Raw genomic sequence first — 19,060 nt, 5'->3', positions numbered from 1 at the left:
AACCATGCTTAAAGGCAGTGTTAATGTGTTCTTTTCAAGTCACCAGCCACAGATTAAATGTCTCACAGCTGGAGGGAGGTCCTCGGTAAACTCAACTCAAGCAGAATTGATGTTTACCCCCTCCTTTGGACATAAAATACTGTGGACTAAACCAGCCACTTCAAAACCTAGACTACTTCCCTGAAATTACAATCAAGGAAATCAGCCTCAGGGTAGCTGCTGAAATCACCGCTCTGCAGTGAACGCTTAACTCTTTTAGCCACAGAGGAAAAGACCATTTCTCCCCTGTCATGTTGTATTTAATGTATCTAAGTCTGATCCTTACCTAAAGCCAGTGTGTTTTATTGCCTTTGGCAGATCAGGTATTTGTATTCATGAGGCATTTTGCAACTTTTCTTCTGTGCCAACACTAAGGCTTAACAAGGTTTCAAAATCTTTGTATAAGCTCAGGTGATATAAGAAATTAACCATGATTGGTAAATCACTGAAATGCATTAATAGGCCCAGTCTCACACACAAAAGCAGATTGGAATAGATGCATATGTGTTTTTGTTTTTTTTTTCCTTTTTTGCATCTAACTAGTTAGAGTGAATACAGTGTTTGGCTACAGTAACCACTCTGCATTTATTTTTGTTGTGGTGCCAGTTCTTCCATCACTGTGTGATAAATTGCTTCTGAACATGCTGCTAGGCTAGTACTGCCACTGTGATGTGAAACAATAGCCTTGAGACCTCTCTAACCACCCTCCAAGCTTTGAGGCAGTTGGCATGAACTGTGCTCTGATGTCTAATTAAAGGTTTTTCTTATTCTCAATATAACAATATAGTTAATAGAGTGGTGATAGGAAGAATGTGTTTTACCTGTATATGCTTGATAATGCTTAAAGCTATACAGAAAATACTGGAACTGAAAGAAAAGGGAAAAGAATGATCACATTAGCTATATCTTGATAGCCGAAAAGAGAGATATGTGGGAGCTTATTGTCACCATCCAATTGCAGATTTGTAACAGCGACTGCCAAAAAGACATGTGTTTTTGTTGTCTGCAGGAGCTGTGTGAGCATTATAATAATGCAGCCATTTACCAGCTTCACTTCCAGTTTGATTCAGTCTTTAAAATGTCATTAAAACAACAGGGGAATTTTTCACATAGTAATGGTAGTAGTAATGGTCTTTATCAAAGAGAATAATTTCTCATCAAATGCAAACCCTTCTGCTACGAAAAGTAAACAAAGAAGTATTGATTTCAATGTTTTTACCACTGTGGGAGAAGTAAAACAGACAACGGTCTAAGCTTTTAAATAATGATAAAATGCAGAAGACATCATTTCTAAGGAGAATAAACATTTCAGGTTAACCTGCTGCGCACAAGTGTGAGTTATATGGTTTTAACACTGAAGTCTTGTGCGTGTCTTTATATGACAACACTGTTATCATGTTAACTATATTCACACATAGTTACACCAAACCACTTAAGCAGAAATGAAGAGCTACATAACTTTGAATTTTCCTAATTAACTCTCAGTATCTTCCCTGCTTCTCTCCTCTTATGTTCTGCTCCGCAGCAATCTGGACACTGACAAGCTATCAGGTTGGTTGGAGTTTGCTTAGTCTGATTTCTGTATAACTCCTATCATAAAAGTCACTGTCATGTGCTTGTGTTACCCTATCCTTAGATTCCTTTTTAAATTATTATTAGTTTTCATGAATAACTTTATGGCAACAGTTTAAAAACTCTGGGAAAGTTGCATTTTCTAATTAAAGTATTGTATAAAGTTAGAGCCAGCAGGTTGTACTGTGTTTTCTGCGCACACCAAACAAGCAACACAACTAAATTATATATATCAAAAGCATTTGTGATTTGGTTTGATTTGAATGTGTCGTCTGACATGTTTAGGTACTGCTGAGCAAAATCTGGTAAAAAGTCATGTTTCCCTATTGGTAGACCTTCTAGTGTGGAAAGTCAACCAGGTGCTGGTATCCTAAAATTTGCAGGCATACAACAAGAGTCATATCGAAATTGTTATATAATATATATATTAGTAGTGATTTATATAGTAGTGGTCTATTGGCCTATTTTTTAATCATTTTAAAAATACAAGTGTGTCAGATGACCTGAATAAAGTTAAGAACTAGGGCAGAGACCGGTAAATACGACTTGTACCCAGAATAAAACTTCTGCATAATTTATTGAATGGGAATGGCATCTTTTGCATCTGACATCAACAGAAGTTGACTGTTTTTCCATAACAGAATGCTTCTTTTATCTCACATGTAGTTCACTGAGCATCTGTCACCCACCCGTCTATGTTCTTTAGACCAAATCGTTTCTGAATAATGGTTTAAAATTCAGTAATGCAACATAATTGAATGTAACTGAGGGGAGTGTAAAGGCTGCCACCAATCCATTCACCTTGGATCACACTGTTAACCGTGTGTCATATCACTCGCACTCTTAGCTAGTGTAAAATCAAGTTTTTAATTAAGAATCAAGAGCTAATTACTATTGAGCTTTTTCTTTGCTTTACTCTTGCTCTATCAAATATAATTTGGTGAACCTTCCTCGCACAGCCTTTTTACCGTGACACTTTAAATAAGCCTCGGTACACTGTTTTTGCAGTTACGTGAGCTCATTTGTGACATAAACATTAAAATGTCTAGGAGTTTCTTTATAGCAGTTGGTGCTGTCTGGTATGAAATGAATCTTCACGCTTGCTGTCATTAACACTACAGGAGTGAATGAGATATCTTATAACACTGCCTTATTAAAATTTGTAAAGAAAAAAAAACTCAATTTCATGAAATGGGGAGCGCTAAGTGTTGTTGACGTATATGATAGAAATTTTGCATTCATTATATTCTCACTCCTGTAGTCATCATCGTCTTTTAATTGGAGTCTGTCATGGCAACATATTAGAGCTTGTCTCCAACTTTTAAAATTAATATTTGATAACTATTCATAGATTATTCTGTGATTGTAATAACACTGACAGTTTTTTTGCTATTCCCTGTTAGACTATTTTTCTCAGCACCTTGGAGAGTATCTTAATGTCCTTTCAGCTCTGGAGAGCCTCAATATTGCCATCTTAAAGGCAATGGATAAAACTAAAGAGGTAAGAATTCACCAAAGCACGTGAAGACTCTGAAAGCTATACTATGAACCATTTAGTTTTATGTGAATCTGTCTTAATTTTGGCAGACTGAATTCAACAGATTATTGAAACGACTGCACTATTCTCACATGGGAAGTTGGGCTTCACACAGACTTTGTACTTGAGAGCTGGCAGGTTGGATGTAGTCTCAAATGCAACACATGCACCATGCAGGTAATAGCAAGAAAAACTCAGGGCTGAAAGCAATTAGTGTTTATCAGTTCAGATGATTCACACTGACTTACATTACCTGTGGTCTCGTTACCCTTGGTCCCACTTTGGAAAATACCGCCAAACCCTGAAACACAAAAATGTTGAATGAGTCGGTGAACGGATATTTACCTGTTAACGCTTACCAAATTTTATGTAACAAGGTTAGGGCACTTTGACAAAGGGGTTTATCCTATCTCCTATTAAAACCTCAAACTGAGTCTTCACCTTATAATATACTGATTTGCATTATGGGGACATTTCTTTACCTTAAAGGAGGTGGGTCTACGTAACGTGAGTATCCAAACCAATCCCCACAATGTACGTAATACAAGTAGACACAGACACACTCACCAAGTTAGGATTTTTTTGTGCTATAAATCTCCTGTGTTTAGTTTTGTGCTGATTCTTGTCTATTAGAGGAAGCACCCGTGTACGCAGATGGAGCCAATGCTGCACCAAGTCTCCCAGAAGTGATGAGTTAACAAAAGAGGGATAAAAAAATATTTCAGGCAGGGATGGGCTAGGAAATAAATCAGATGGGGAGTTTGACCCAGGAATAGCTTAATACGTTCTGCACAAAACACAGCAGCTTTGTCTCAATATCCTAACTGTAAATGAGTCACAGACATAACACAATAATCTACCCGATATTTTGGACACAACTGTGATGCCGTTTCTGTTTATTAACTTTGCATGTCAAAGCTACAGAGTGTACTGCACCAGCATTAACATGTAACTAAAATCGGTGACTTGACTTCCCCTTGTTACTGCTTGCCCTTTTTTACTCCAGGGAACTTCTTAACATTTCTGTTCCTGTCCAGCAGCACAGCACTTTTGGTCCTTTTTGCTGCAGCAATTACTGCTCCCACTGCAGATGGAAAAAAAATACTGATTAGTATTTAAGCCAGCAGTCTGCCCACCTATGTTCTGCGGGTCCCATGGGCCTTGATTGTGTTCAGTCCAAGCAGCAGAATCAATCCACATAATCAGTCTTATTTTTAACAATTATAATATGCTTGATTTTAAGAAAGTAGCTTCCCATTGTGGGATGCACATTCTCTTCCTGAGCATTAGATGAGGAGACTGATACATTGTGTGAGTGGTTAATGAGAAACTGCTGCAGGAAGAAGATGTTTTGATGTACCTTAGTGCTAAGACTAGGGCAACAGGAAGAAGGTAGTCTGGTTGTGTGTGATGGTTTTTAGATTTTTGGTTCTATTAGATTAATAAGAGATAAAGACAGAGATAGAGCAGGACGGCAAGCCATATTAGAGTTCTCCATGAAGAGGAAGAAGCACAAGCCATGACTTTACTTGAGAGATTTTGTTGTTTTTAATACTTGAGACGCAGAGACGTTCTGTGTTTATTAGGTAAAACAACCACACATGCCATAATCAGGAATCATGCACAGCACCAGTTTCTTGTAGTGCCACCAAGTGACACTGCAAAATTATGCAAAAAGAAGCTTTGCAAAGTCCTGAGTAGCACCAATGGAGTACCAATGCAGTGCAATCCCATGACCTTTAGTCTTGTTCAGTCTACAATTTTCAGTCCTAACTGCTACAGATATTCTCTTGATACTCCTGATGTCCCACAGTGTGTGTCCCAAAAACCTCATGTAATAATATGTACCCGTTTTGCACAGCCTAGCATTTCTGTACCTGTTTATTATGTTGCTCAACTGGAGCTGACAAAATGTTTTAAAACTGCTTGAGGATTTTTTGAGGTAACAGCTATAAATCAGGGATTTAAAGTTTAATAGGAGTTGTTAAATGAGAAGAGTGGAGGAAATGTGTTCTGAATAATTATGGAACCTGCCTTAATTAGATCACCTAACTCCTCTATTTGGCCTCTTCTTTAAAGCTGTTGAAGTGGGTAAACCCCTAGAGGATTGTGCAGTCACTGGTTAGCAGCTGTGGTCTGTCAGTGCTTTGGACTGCTAATCTCATGATGCTTTTTCAGTAGAGGCTCGTCATCACAAGTTTTGACAATCAGCTATGCAATGTTACTTCACTCGCACATTGCGTGACTATGTCTCCTTTGAGAATGTGTAATCACATTTGTGTTTGGGGACATGAGCAGCAATTATGTCTCCTATTAAAGTTCTTCCACCTTGGAATTTGAATACGCACTTCTGAATAATGTATGTGTTCTGAGAATTAATTAGCCCATTTAATTGCAGCTGTCACACATTTCACAAGTGCCTGGAGTTGTTTTGGAGAAGTTATCACATGATCTCTCTCTCTCCTTCTCTGTGTGGTGTGTATTGTCTCAGAGCTGCTTTTCCTTTCTTTGCACTTTGGTTTGAGCAGTTTGTCCTTTAACCCTTTGTTCTGTTTGTCGCTCTCTTTCTCAGGAGTACCAAGGTGCCAGCGTGTTGGGTCAGTTTGTCACCAGATTCATGCTAAGGGAGACATCCAGTCAGCTGCTTTCTTTACAGAGGTCCCTGCAGTGTGCCATGGTGGCTGTGGAAGAGCAGAGCAGCCCTGCCCCGTTAGTACATATGACACAGTCTATTTTGTGTTATCTGTTATTTGTTACATTTTATTCAACACTGTTTGCATACTATTAACGTCTTAGTCATAATTTAAGTAGAGAACTTATGAGCAACAGCATTTCTGATGACTGGTGCTGTAATGCTAAACTCAGGTATGAGGATTACCTTGTTTTTTGGGGTTTTTTTCGTAGATGCTGTTCTAATGAAAATTTAGAATTTTAACTCTTACAACTTTAAAATTCTGCTGCAACACTGCACAGAAATGGAGTACAGTCATGCTTTTCTATGCTGCATATATTTTAAATGTAATTTTACTGTTGTAAATCTTTAATTTCAGTTAATTAAGGCTTCTGCTTCTGCTTTCATATGTAGATTGGAACATGGTCGGTGGTTTAGGTATGACAGAGTTGTTAGAATTAGTCCTGAACTCGGGTCTTCTGTTGCCCACTGGATGGATTTGCAAAGTATGTAGAACACAGTGTATACTTTTGAGAGTGACACTGTATTTTGTACCATGAAGTATTTTATTGCAGAGCGGATCACACTATGAGAATTGTTGTCTGACTCTGAACTGTTAATTACATTTGACCCAGAAGCCTGAAGCATCATCAGTTTTAAAAGCATATTACTTATTGCCTCTCACTTACCACGACACATGGAGGTAAGATGCTTGAGCCGAGGAGACGTGCTGAGTTTAGAATTTGTTGAGCTTGCATCATTCTTATGAGAGTTCCACACACTCCTCGCCTGTTTTTAAGAATGATTTTTACACTAAAGGAAAGGGGAACATTTAAAGTTTTTGGGGGTTTTTTGGGGTTTTTTTAATGCAGTGGTTAAATAGGTTCAGCCCAACTGATATGTGCAGCAAACAGTCCAAAACTAAAATGAATAAAACACATCTGACAACTCATTCCACTCTATACAGTGTGGAAATGATGGATCGAACAGAGGAAATGCTGCATATATGTTCATACTGCTTAGTGAGGTGTGGTTTGAGCCGGCGTGTTTGTTAGCTGAAGGAGAAAAATGACTCATGCTGGAGGGATGATTTCTCTGCTAGACTTTACATGCTGTCGTACCATGATGCTCTGTGTAATTTAATATAATAATCCTATATTTTTATATACAGTGCACCATAATAACTCGGAATGTTTTTCCCTCTTTAATCATTCAAGAATGTTTTTACTAATATCTCACTTTATAATCTCTCTTTAGAAAATATTCAACCACAGCATTTCAAGACTACTGCTGCTAATGCAAACTGCTTCAAGAAATATACACATGTATACCATTTTTAAATTGTGTTAACATAAAACTTCCATAATTCATTATTAGCACAACCAGGTATGAAAAAAAAAACAGTTAGCATTGGTCTAAGCAATACGTTTAAGCAAGAAATTCACTTAATCAATAATGTCTCATGAAGCTTTCTTTCAAGACATGCCTTTGAGTAGAAAGCTTTGAATTTACTATATTCTCACAGGCTTTCAAACAGATGCCTCACTAATGGCAGACTGTTTGAAATTCAGAATTTCTGTCAAAGATCTTAATGCTTTCATTAAATGTAAATGAAGGTCATGGAATAAAAACACAACTAAACTGCTGTCACCAATTAAGAATTTGGCAAACCACCAGTTACTGGAGTTACTGTATGCATTTTTCTGAAATTTACTATTTAAATATCTAAAGTTCTTAAAAGGTCTCAAGAAAGTTGCTGGATGTCTTTGATGCAAATGTACCATATAAGATGTTCAGAAACACGATCCATCTAGGCATTTAATGAGTAGAAGTCTGTGTCAGCACAGGTCAAGATTATGACTAATGCTTTGGCAACACTAACTGTTCTCATTTAAAATAACAAGTACTCTTACTTGTACTTTTCTACATTTTTCATGGCTAAATAATTTGGTAGCGCTAATCGCAGCCTGGGTTGTCTCTTTGCTTGCCTCTGGGTGCCACACTGGCATTATTGAAGATAATAGAGTGATTATAGCCAGGGTGAATTATTGAGAGTTGACTGGGGGAGGCAGAGCAAGGGAACAAGGCGAAGGGATGATATTGGTAGCAGTGACATATATAGAAAGTAATTCACTAAGAGAGAGAAAGCAAAGCAGAAAAAAGAAGTAAATGGATAGCAGAATGATGCAGAGAGCCTAAGATGAATTGGAGAAAGGAAAGGAGGCCTGTACAAATGAACATAACGAGGAGCTTTTTGGTCAGACACTTTTAATATTGCTCAAGCAGATATAGATTTGGACAGACACAGTGAGTGTGTGAGTGTGTGTGTGAGTGGCAGAATTAGAGACATATTGAGTTAAACAACAAACAGCTTATTTCTCTCTGCTTTGCTTCACTGCAGTAGATTTATGGTGGTTGCAGTGGCCTTTGGGCTCCAGGCTGTTCTCAGCATGAGAACCTCCTAGCAATGCACTCCCTCTGCGCTGTCAGCATGATCCTGCACACACACACACACACAGACACATACACAGACACACATATTAACGTGCACACATAACAACACAACAAAAGGAGGGAGACACTGGCTCACACTACCAAGTACAAACAAATGCGCAGATGCATTTAGGCACACAGAGAGCCACACACACATACATAACTAAATCAAAGTCTTCACACACACACACACACACACACACACACTATCTCGATTGTCACACCCTCATGACTACAGAGTGCTTAACATCCTGCCCTTGACACTCTGCATTTAGCACAGCAAACACTTTCCCATCTATAACAGAGATATAGATAGTATGTGTGTGTGTGTGTCTGCATATGTGTGATTGAGGAAAGGAGTAAGTGTAAGTGTCTGTCCTCCTTAAATCTTTACCCTGTGGGATAATAAGCTGTTTTGTGTCTGTCTCTCCACAAAGTGTTTTCACCTCGATTCTGGATGTCTCTTTGTGTGTCTTTGTGCCATTGATTATGCTGTGTCTCTTGCATCACACATTCACCTATCTCAGTTTCTGATTGGAATCAATTATTAATGTATCATTCTCCACATATTTTTCTTCCTCTCTTTGCATTCTCTGGCCCCTCAATCTTCTCTATTCCTTCCAATGTTTCGTTCTATATATGCTTCATATTTTCCCATGTGACTTCCCCTGTTTGCTATATTTTAAGGGTTTTTTTCCACATTACTCTGACAGTTGCTGTCTTTCTCTCTGATGTTTGTCTCGCTGGATTTCCACTGCTGTCATGGCAGGAGAGAAGTAAAGGCGCCAGAGCTGACAGCAATACAGAGAAATGGCAGGCGCTGTGGTCGCAGAGTCCATAATAACCTGTGCCTCTCTCCATCAGATCCCTGCACTGGCATCCTGACCATGGGTAAGAGGAATAGCAAAGTAGACTTAAATTGCCTTAAAGTGATAGACTTAAAGTGAAATATGGTCTCTTTAAATTGTTTGTTGTCCGTAGCAAAAGAAGGGAACACCAGACGTCAACGTATCCACTTCCTTTTTTTCTCAGTCATTTGCCACCAGCGCTTAGGTGCAGTATTTGTGACTTCCCCACATAATAGTAATGATAACAATTTCTTATAGAACAAAATCAACAAAGTATTAGGTGATCTTTCAGTGTCAGCTGAAAGATCAGAACATAAATCTCTTGGACATTTATGTTTCCATAAATAACCAAGAGATGTGGGAATGTAACACAATGTAACCATATTGAAAAAAGGAGACAAAGAGGCAGAATTGGCAACAAAATAAATGCGTTTATTAATAATTAAACTAAAAGAGACAGACAAGCTTCTTGCACCATCAAAGGAAAGCAAAAATTACAAAACCCAGATGTTGGTAACTAATTAAAGAAGTAAAAAAAGGTTAAATGACCAATAACTCTCTCCTCTTCACAGAACAGAAGCAAGCAGCAGTAATACACAGCTCACAAGCTGCAAAACAAAAAGGCAGACTGTCACTAGGGTTCTCCTCTCTAGTGCCAGCCTTAAGCACTCTGGCCTAATTGCTGAGTAGAATCAGCTGCACTCAAGGATGGCGCCTAAGGCTGGAGAGCAAGGCCCGCCCACTGGGGGCAATATTACAGCAGGTCCTGCTGGGGTTATAACAATATTGCTCTCATTTACTCTGGTTATGTCTATCAACACAAAACCTTTTTTTTTTTTTTACTTAAAACTGAAACTTGTCATGTATTTGTGAAATTGCTTAAAAAATCAAAAGAAAAAAACCCCTATAAACTATGTAGTTCCTCAAACAACATTAAATCGTTTCTTTTCTGTCTCTTGGGATCTAGAGAAAGCTTACAATAGGGTGCCACAGAGAGGAACTGTAGTAGGCTACTGCATAAGGAAGTCAGGAATGATAGAGAAGTTTGTAAGGGTGGTGCCAGGAATGTATGAGAACAGCAGGACAGTGGTAAGGTGTGCGGTAAGAGTGACAGTTTAGTTCAAGGAGAGTGTAAGATTAGATCAGGGATCAGCTCTGAACCCTTCTTGTTTGCAGTGGTGATGGACAGGATGACAGATGACTTCCATGTGCTATAATGTTTGTAGATGACATTGTGATCTTTATTGAGATTAGGGAGAAGGTAGAAAAGGACCTGGAGAGATGGAGGTATGAACTGGAAAGTCAGATGAGAGTGTGAATGAGAAGGAGACAATAGGTGGAAATGTGACAATACAAGGAGTAGAAGTATTGAAGGTGGATGAGTTTAAATACCTGTGGTCAGAATACACGAGAGGGCAGGATGGGTGGATGGAGATGTGACAGAACGATAGCAGCAAGAGTGAAAGGCAAAGTTTAGAAGATGGTAGTTAGACCTGCCATGATGTATGGTTTGGAAAAGGTGACAGAAAAAGACAGGTGACAGAACCGGAGATGGCAGAGTTGAAGATGCTAAGATTTTCAAAATGAATATATCAGAGGGTCAGATCAGGTTGAGTGGTTTGGAAACATGTCAAAGATAGTTTGAACATGTACACAGAGGAACAGTGGACACTTTGGATATGGAGCTGCCCGGCAGGAGGAAAAGAGGAAAACTAGAGAGAAGACTCGTGGATATAGTCAAGGAGGAGATGCAGAGGGTTGGTGTTACAGAAGTGGATGCTAGGGAGATGAAGACAAATGATCCGCTATGACGACCACTAATGGGAGCACCCCAAAAAGAAGATAATTTGCTACGGATTATTTTCTAATAAGCATGCACAGTAGTTGGAAGTTCTGTATTATGACTGATTCAATATAAAGATTTTTCATCACAATACCGAAACACGTCAGTGCAATTTTCACAGTGATGTGTTTTAATACTTTTTTCGGGGGGGGTAGGATGGAATATATTGGCAAACACTGCAAACGGGGTTTAACTGTAACACATTTGTTATCAGGCTGAATTTATGCATATTCACAGGATTTGGAAAAAATAACATCTTAGAAAATATTGTTGTTTTTTTCTTTAATATCTGCTACATGCTGTAAATACATCAAGGTTATCTTGAAATCTGCTAACTCTGCCAGAGTACAGTAATTTAGCAACAGCATAAATGTTACAGTTTTTACAAAAGTTTAACAAAAAAGAGGTGCACTTCGTATCGTTTGCACCTGAGGAACATTGAGCTTTGTGTTGTAGACAAGTATTATCCTCATTACTGCCATTTGTGTTATGCATAATAAGTGCAGACAGTGAGTAGTCCCTCAAGTGTTCACCGACCAAGATAATATTAACATATTCTAGAGGTAAACGCTTTAGGTTTGCCCTCATTTGTTTCTTATTCACTAGTATTGATAGACTAAACTCGTGATTCTGAAAAGACAGAATGAGATTTAAAATAAACAGCAAGCCTTTACTCTGTTTTCAGATACAGTATTTTCAATGTCAGGGGTGTATTATGCCTTCTTTCAAATGTTCTTGCATCCTGAATCCTTCATCCTTTTGAATTTCAATTCAATTTTATTCAATTCAGTTTTATTTATGAGGTGCCAAATTTACAACAACATTGCCTCAAGGTGCTTTATTTCTGCTTTGACAAGATGTCTTTGTCCTATAGGAATGAAAGGCTTGAACACAGAGAGAACGTAGAATGCTCTGTTCTAGCCCAATTTTAAAGTACAAACATACCATCCAAATCTGTTTTGATAAATATGTTACTGTATGTACCTATGTACTTACTCAAAAACCAATCTGATGATTTAGCACTGTGTTTTTCCAGGTGTCAGCATGGAAGATGGAGAGAACTGGTGTTCTCAGATCAACAGGCTGCAGCAACTTTTGGATAAACTGGAGTGTCAGGTAGGAGGACTTTCCTTATGTAGGCTATATTTTAGAGTGGACAGCAAAACACTTTTCAAACTTTGAAGTATGTTATTTGCTCCCACAGTGACTAGCTCTAGTTCTTTGCTAAAATCTCAGTAACACAAACTTGGGTTTCTACAATTCTGTGCAATGGATCTTTTGAGCATTTTAATGATTTTCTGCCCTCATGATGCATGTGGGTTCATAGCCAAGCAACAAGCTAGCTTAAACTATAAGTCTGTATAGCCACAGTCATGTCATTTACTTGTTTAATAACTGTTATTTTAAATCCTCAAATTTGCATTTTCCATTTTAATGAGCTGGATGTGATCACGTGGTCAGTAAGACTGTAAGGTAACTTGGTTTGCAAGAAAACTTTTTAGGAATTCTGTTCATAAGAATGTCTGCACAGCTAACAATAGTTTTATCAGGTTTGATTAAAGCAGCACCAACAACAAAGTACAGAGGTCCATTTCAGTAACTCAGAGAGACCCTGGCAACCGCCAGTGACACGAGAAGAACACGTACTCCTTGACCAGTTAGCAAAAGCCTCTTAGTAATTGCTTCATTGCTGCAGTTACTTGTAATTACCATGAAAGATGCCAATTTGGCTGCAAACACTCACCAACTTCTCTCCGAGTGGGAGTGGAACTTTTAAAGTGTGACTCAAACCAGATATGAAGACATTTTGCCTTTAAAGAACAGTTGCACCTTTTGAAATGTGGTTGGCTGCAACTCTGTGATCTAAGGAGATCCCAGATATTGAAAACGCTTCTCAGATGAGAGGTGAAACGTCTTCGAGAAACTTAACCTCCTAAGACCCGAACTCTTCCACGACATGCATTTTTAATTTCTCTTTGATATTTGGGCATATTGGGGCCCGATGAATGCAAAAACAAAGAATTACCAGATTTTTTTTTTTTTTTTTACCTAATTTTGTTTTCTAAGAAAAATGAGAGCCACATATGAGGATATTCGTTTAACATTTCGATAGAACAGTAGCAGTATAATGTCCTGGTAAGTGGATATCAGGCCGTTGTAGAGCAAAATTTAGTATTTTGGTATAAATAACCTAAAATGTGATGTCCACATATGTGGACACCAGATCCTAGGAGGTTAAAGAAGTCCAGTCCCTTTCCTTTCCAAGCTCTTTAGATTACCATGTCCTGGATGACTGAGGACCTAAACAGACCTATAGCTCTGTGCCACAGCTTTTATTTTGAAGGGGAACCTTATCTGTTTCCGGTCTGCATCACAATTTGCTAGTTTTGCTAATTAGTTAACATGTAAACTACAGATGACCATAGTAAACTGTAGTCATAAGGAAGTTTTTGGTGCAGCACCTTATATGTAACCAAGTTCACCTAGCAACAGCCACCAGCCTCCAGAAACCATTCACCAACTGGTCAGGAATTACACATTTTTCCCCTGAGGCCAGTGGTTGTATCGTATAAATTTCTCTCAAGCAATCATATCTAACATGGTGGACAATATGCAAATGATGGCACACAAGAAAGTGCATATATCATAAATAAAAATATGCCAGTGCTATTGTCTCCCTAGGTTTAATAAAGACCAAGGAACCAGACTGTAAGGTACACAGTGATCTGTACTGGACAACAAAATTGAGGAGAAAAACAAAGAACTGTGATACACAGAGTCTAGAAAGTGAAGTGTAGAAGAGGCAGCATGCATGTAAATAATACCACCATAATCAATCTTTTACTGTCCAAATCATCTCTATAGTTACATTCATTACAAAGTCTTTTAACTTGGACAGCAGTTTATAATTGTTTTAAAAATTACTGTACAAAACAATAACACTTTGTTAGTTATGAAAATATATTGATTCTCTGAAGGTTAAACAAATAAGACTAAAAAGCCTTCATACTGTGTTATGCTGGTCTTGGTGTTCACCGATAGAAGAAATGAATGCATAACCTTCCTGTGAATACAAATATGGAGCAATCATCATCACTGAATCCATTAACTTTGTTGAACCGGTAATGGAATTAACCAAGAAATAAAATAATAAATCGGACAATAAGGCCCTTCCCACTCCTTTTTTCTGAACATGTTTTATACTAAACAACCGGTGATGAATTATGCAGAGAATGTACAAAATAGAAATCCCTAATGCATTCCTTTTTCAAACATAATTTTGCTTCGAGCCACAGAATATTAGCCCTAATAATGAGAAAGAAAACGGCTCTTTAGATTTGTGGTTGTCTCTGTAGCATCATCTATAAAATACTCACAGGACTTTAAAGCCAACATGAAAAACATTATCCAGCCTCTGACGTGGAGATCCAGTTTTTTAGATCCAATTAAAATAAAACCACTCAAATAGATCCTCTAGAAAAGAGTAGAATTCTTGAAGCAGAATTTATTGAACAGAATCTTATGAACAGCAAAACAGTAAAACACAATATACAGAACAGAACACATAGCAAAGCAAGTAAAGCAAACCAGGGAGTGTAGAGCCTTTAAGCACACACAGCAGAGACACACAAAGACACAGACAGAATAAGGTGGAGGGGGGCATATCTGACCCTTCTTTTATAGGTGTCCATAACCCCTCCTCCTGCTGCTGGGTAACTTTGTCTTTTCACTTATTTGGTTTTAAGTTTAAACTATATATATTTTCCCAATTTTACAAATATCAATTTAATATGTTTGTCAATGTTTTTCAACAATCCATATATGTCGGTCTTACATATATTTGTTCTCTTTTTGATCGTCGGGACTTGTCTTACATAATTTTCTGGGTTTTCTTCCCAGACCTCATCAGCCATCATTTCAATGAGTCCTTTTGACAGTTTAATGGCCAAAGTGAATTCCAAAAACAACAGGTGTAGTGCCAGGTGCAGGGCAGCTGCACACGATATAGGTATACAGGTATATACAAGTATAAATGATTTCAGATTATACATGTCATCAAAGAAATCCACAACAACTAGACCATTTTAATATTGTTTTTTTATGAGTATGGAACCAGGTGCCTACTTTCAATAAAGATGTGGAAAAACAGCCCAAACATGGAGTATATTTTCAACCAGAAATGTTTCATCTCTGAATTGTTGATTATGATGTTTATTGTACATTTTTATATATTCATTGTGTGTGTGATCAAAAAGAAAATGGTTAGACTCACAAGATAAAATACTGCTTTTCTAAATGGAATTCTACAGGTCTTTGTCTGTCAAACACAAAGTCACCTCCCTCTCATCCTGTGACCCATTCTCACTACATCATCCCAAAGCCTTTTTCACGCTCTACTGCCTCATCTTATGCTCCATCTCCTTTCTTCTGTCTGTTCTTTTGTTTATTAACGCCTGCTTTTCACAGTTTCTAATGTTCATCCTTTCACTCGGACCATTTTTCTCTCTCCAGTCCTCAGTTTTGTCAACTCAGAGAGACTCAGAGAGCAATATCAAAGCAATTCATAACCTGCAGGATGTACTGAGTGCAATATCCATCCCCACACCTCAGTGCTGCCAGCATCACACACTTCTTCTGTCCATCTCCCTCATATTCGCTGCTCTATCAAATGCAGCAGAATGAGTTTTGTGCTTCAAAGGTCATGTTTTCTGTGTTCGCACATGTGCACACATGAGAACCGTAACCTTTATCACAGAAAGCTTGTTGTTCTTTTTCATTTATTGTATTTTATTATCAATAACATAATACTCTCATAGGCTACATTCATCACTAGGGTATGGTTCCAAAAATTGAAAGTGATAGATTTTCTATTCTCTACAGTGCAGACTTGTTACCTTTATTACCCTGTTTTGGACAAGTAGCTATTGTGAAAGATTGTGACAAATTACATAAAACCAAAGAAAAATCAGTTCGTGCACTGTGGAAAAAAAATAAATGTATCCTATTTATCAGTTCTTAGACACCTGTGCAAATAAATGTGCAAATGAGGTTATTTGGTGTATTTTTGTTCATTTTATAACTTCTGCATTGTTATATAATTAAAAACTCTAACAATATAATTAAAATTGCCAAAGTAACCTTTAGGAATTTATTCTAAATGCAATATGGGAGTTTGGCTTTATTTCAAGTATCACTCTGATTTTTTTTTTAAAACGTTAAACTGATCTTTGATACCCAGAGACATTAACTTCTTCTCGTATCTGTTACCTTCTTCTTTCAGAGTCCCAAGTTGGAGCCACTTAAGGAGGACACACTGGCCAGTACATACAAGTCTGTAAGTCAGCACTGAAGCAGAATTTTTGCATTTTTCTTGTGACCTTCTTATAGGCTGGTACAGGACTTCAAGGTGAAGTTTCACGTTTTTGTCACTAAAAAAACACACAAACAATTAAAAAAAAAAACAGTTTGCATACTTTTTTGGCCACAAATTCTGAAATATGATATTTTTGTGGCTGAAGCCACTGCAGCTTTACAGGACGACTCTGTCTATACTAACAGTGTCTTGATTGACCTTTGCTCATTAAAACAGCTCTAGTTCAACAGCAAATATTTTTTCTCGTATGTGCATTACTCAACATAAACACAAGACATGGATATACAGAGTTGGATCATGTTCTTGGTTTTTTTTTTCTCTCTCTATCTCATTCTTATTCTAAATATCAAGTTACTACAATAACTGCTACCAGTCATTCAAATCAATCGTGTCTTGTGTATTTGATAAAATGTTATACAGGAAAATTTTTGAAAGGCAAGTTGTGATGCTTTTTTTTCTCAACACTCTCTCATTGAAGCAAGAATAAGAGAGTCATTTCTAAATTGTCTGATTTGAAAAGGTAACATCTGGACAAAAGAAAGCTGACTCCAGATCCAATTAAGAGATAAGAGAAACATGTACAGATGGTGAGGTTTTAACCTTTAGTTACAGGTTAGCTGGTGATAGTTATATAAGAATTTTTATAACAATAATAGAAAGGTAAATGTCTGTTGTAAGATGTATAATTGGCAAATTGTCTCCTTTTTTACTTCTTTTAGTGTGAGTTTAGATCTTCTGCTTGTAACAAGTTCAAAGAGTCTTAGTCATTAGTCCTAAATCACAAAAGTTTCTTACCTATGTTTTGTAAAACGGATTTTTTAGTGTGTTAACTCTTAGAGCTGAATATAATTTTTCACCTGACAATGTACAGCAATTTTTTGCTCTCTGGAAGGATGAAAAAATGCAGTAATTGCATTTGGTAGAAAATAATACAGTGAAATTACTTTACAAGGATTCTGTGTGCGTCACCCGCTTTTAAATATTACGAGCACTGTAACTTATATAATAGGCAATACCATCCGCCTCCATCGAACTCGGGTAGTGACAAAAAACTCTAGATTCCATTGACTAGATGCACATTACATTTCAAATCAAGGTATGTCTCAGTGTACATTCATACATTTTACTGAGCTGTAGGATGGACTCACTGTAACTTCAAATTGCTGGGAGAGAAAAGTGGAGAGGATGTTGATTCAGTGCACTGGCAGACCAAATGGTAAACATGAGCCCAGATAAAGCCCAGAATGATTTGCTGCCATTTGCAGGATTGTTCCCAGGTACATCAATCTATAAGGAACAAAAATTATTATTATTTTTTTTTTCTCCTTTCTTATTGAAAGTCGATAGACTGCCATGGAAAGCATTTAAGAAACTTGAGATATGTTTTCAGAATAAAAAGCCTTCAGCTATTGTTGTCAGTATATAAAGAAAGTGGCAAAGTACTGAGAAAATCAAAACTGAGGAGTCATGGCAACATAGGTGTTGTAGCCCAGCTCTAGTATCAGTATTCTGTAGCTCAGCTCTAGTATCAGTATTCTGTAGCCCAGCTCTAGTATCAGTATTCTGTAATCACTTTCTGGTATTTTAAGTTGTGAAATGTCTATCAATTTCATTAAAACCAGGATTTCGATAACATTCACAACCAAATCTACTGAAGTATCTTAACTGAGAGTAATGCTAAATGAAATAACACTTATCTATTTGAATTTATTTGTCATCTGGTGTGATGGATGGTGATATCAGTACATATCCGCTCTGAAAGTATCCATCTTGACGCTATCTATCCTCATGCCTGCATTGACTTTTAATTTTTGTAACCAAATGTATCACATACTGCATAACCTAAACCCCATATCCAAATGCTAACTAACCCTTAACCTAATGTAAACGTCTCATCTAACAATCTATTGTGAACCCCAACACTAAGTCCTAAGCAAAGTGCCCTGACTTTAAAACAAATGTCATCATCCTAAACGTGTAAATCTCAAAAAGGTCCTCACAAAGACAGACATACAAGGGCACAAACACACAGACTGAGATCTTTGGTCATTTAATCTCTTTTTTTATCCCTTTCTCTGTCTGATGTCTTATTGCCAACAGAATATCCTGCTGGTTCAGAGGCAGATGTCAGTGACTGATGTCAATCTGGACAATTTCCGGAAAGTTCTAAAGAGCTACATTGATGCCACCTCAGCTCACTCTGACAACCTGCAGTGAGTGTCTTGGTAGTTTCCAGGAAAAGCAATGCATGTTTGAACCAAAGCATGGGACTCTGCTGCTGTGAAAACTTCTGGAGTACTGAGCAATTGCCAGTATACGTGGTCCATAACTGTGAGCAGCATAATACAAATTACATGTCTAAAGTAATAACAATTTACTGGTTCAAAAAGTGACTATATCTCTTACATAACTAAAACAAGTCTTTGAAACTTGGGTTTTAATGTTGTGCTTTTGTCTTGCCTAATTTTAATGACATCCCTCAAAAGATTCAAAGTTTTCATGTACTTTATCCCTGCTGAGTGCAAACTCTGTTTCACTTTGTATCCTCTTCTTGCCCCACTCTACTTTTCTTCTCGATCTTGCTGTCAGCGTGTCCGTTCAGAAGCTCCCGGGAAAGTCGTGTTACATAATGTATGAGTTCTGGCAAGACCGCCTCTCCTGGATGAGGTCAGTATGGTGTGCT

At 37.6% G+C, this 19,060-nt stretch overlaps 1 protein-coding gene across 1 annotated transcript in view; it reads left to right on the top strand.

The window, feature by feature from the left end:
• The window catches only part of necab3 (N-terminal EF-hand calcium binding protein 3), a 37,729-nt gene that overhangs the window by 13,047 nt on the left and 5,622 nt on the right, over nucleotides 1–19,060 (top strand). Inside the window, exons 4-11 of the mRNA XM_005460798.4 lie at nucleotides 1,565–1,590; nucleotides 3,015–3,112; nucleotides 5,721–5,857; nucleotides 9,082–9,203; nucleotides 12,040–12,119; nucleotides 16,285–16,338; nucleotides 18,478–18,590; nucleotides 18,967–19,044. Of these exons, the coding sequence (XP_005460855.1) occupies nucleotides 1,565–1,590; nucleotides 3,015–3,112; nucleotides 5,721–5,857; nucleotides 9,082–9,203; nucleotides 12,040–12,119; nucleotides 16,285–16,338; nucleotides 18,478–18,590; nucleotides 18,967–19,044 (708 nt within the window). The remainder of the gene's footprint in view (nucleotides 1–1,564; nucleotides 1,591–3,014; nucleotides 3,113–5,720; nucleotides 5,858–9,081; nucleotides 9,204–12,039; nucleotides 12,120–16,284; nucleotides 16,339–18,477; nucleotides 18,591–18,966; nucleotides 19,045–19,060) is intronic.

The sequence above is a fragment of the Oreochromis niloticus genome, linkage group LG5 (genome assembly GCF_001858045.2).
Source record: "Oreochromis niloticus isolate F11D_XX linkage group LG5, O_niloticus_UMD_NMBU, whole genome shotgun sequence".
Classification (NCBI taxonomy): domain Eukaryota; kingdom Metazoa; phylum Chordata; class Actinopteri; order Cichliformes; family Cichlidae; genus Oreochromis; species Oreochromis niloticus.
The sequence above is the reverse complement of the archived record's forward strand: the minus strand, read 5'-3'. Positions and strand labels throughout refer to the sequence as shown.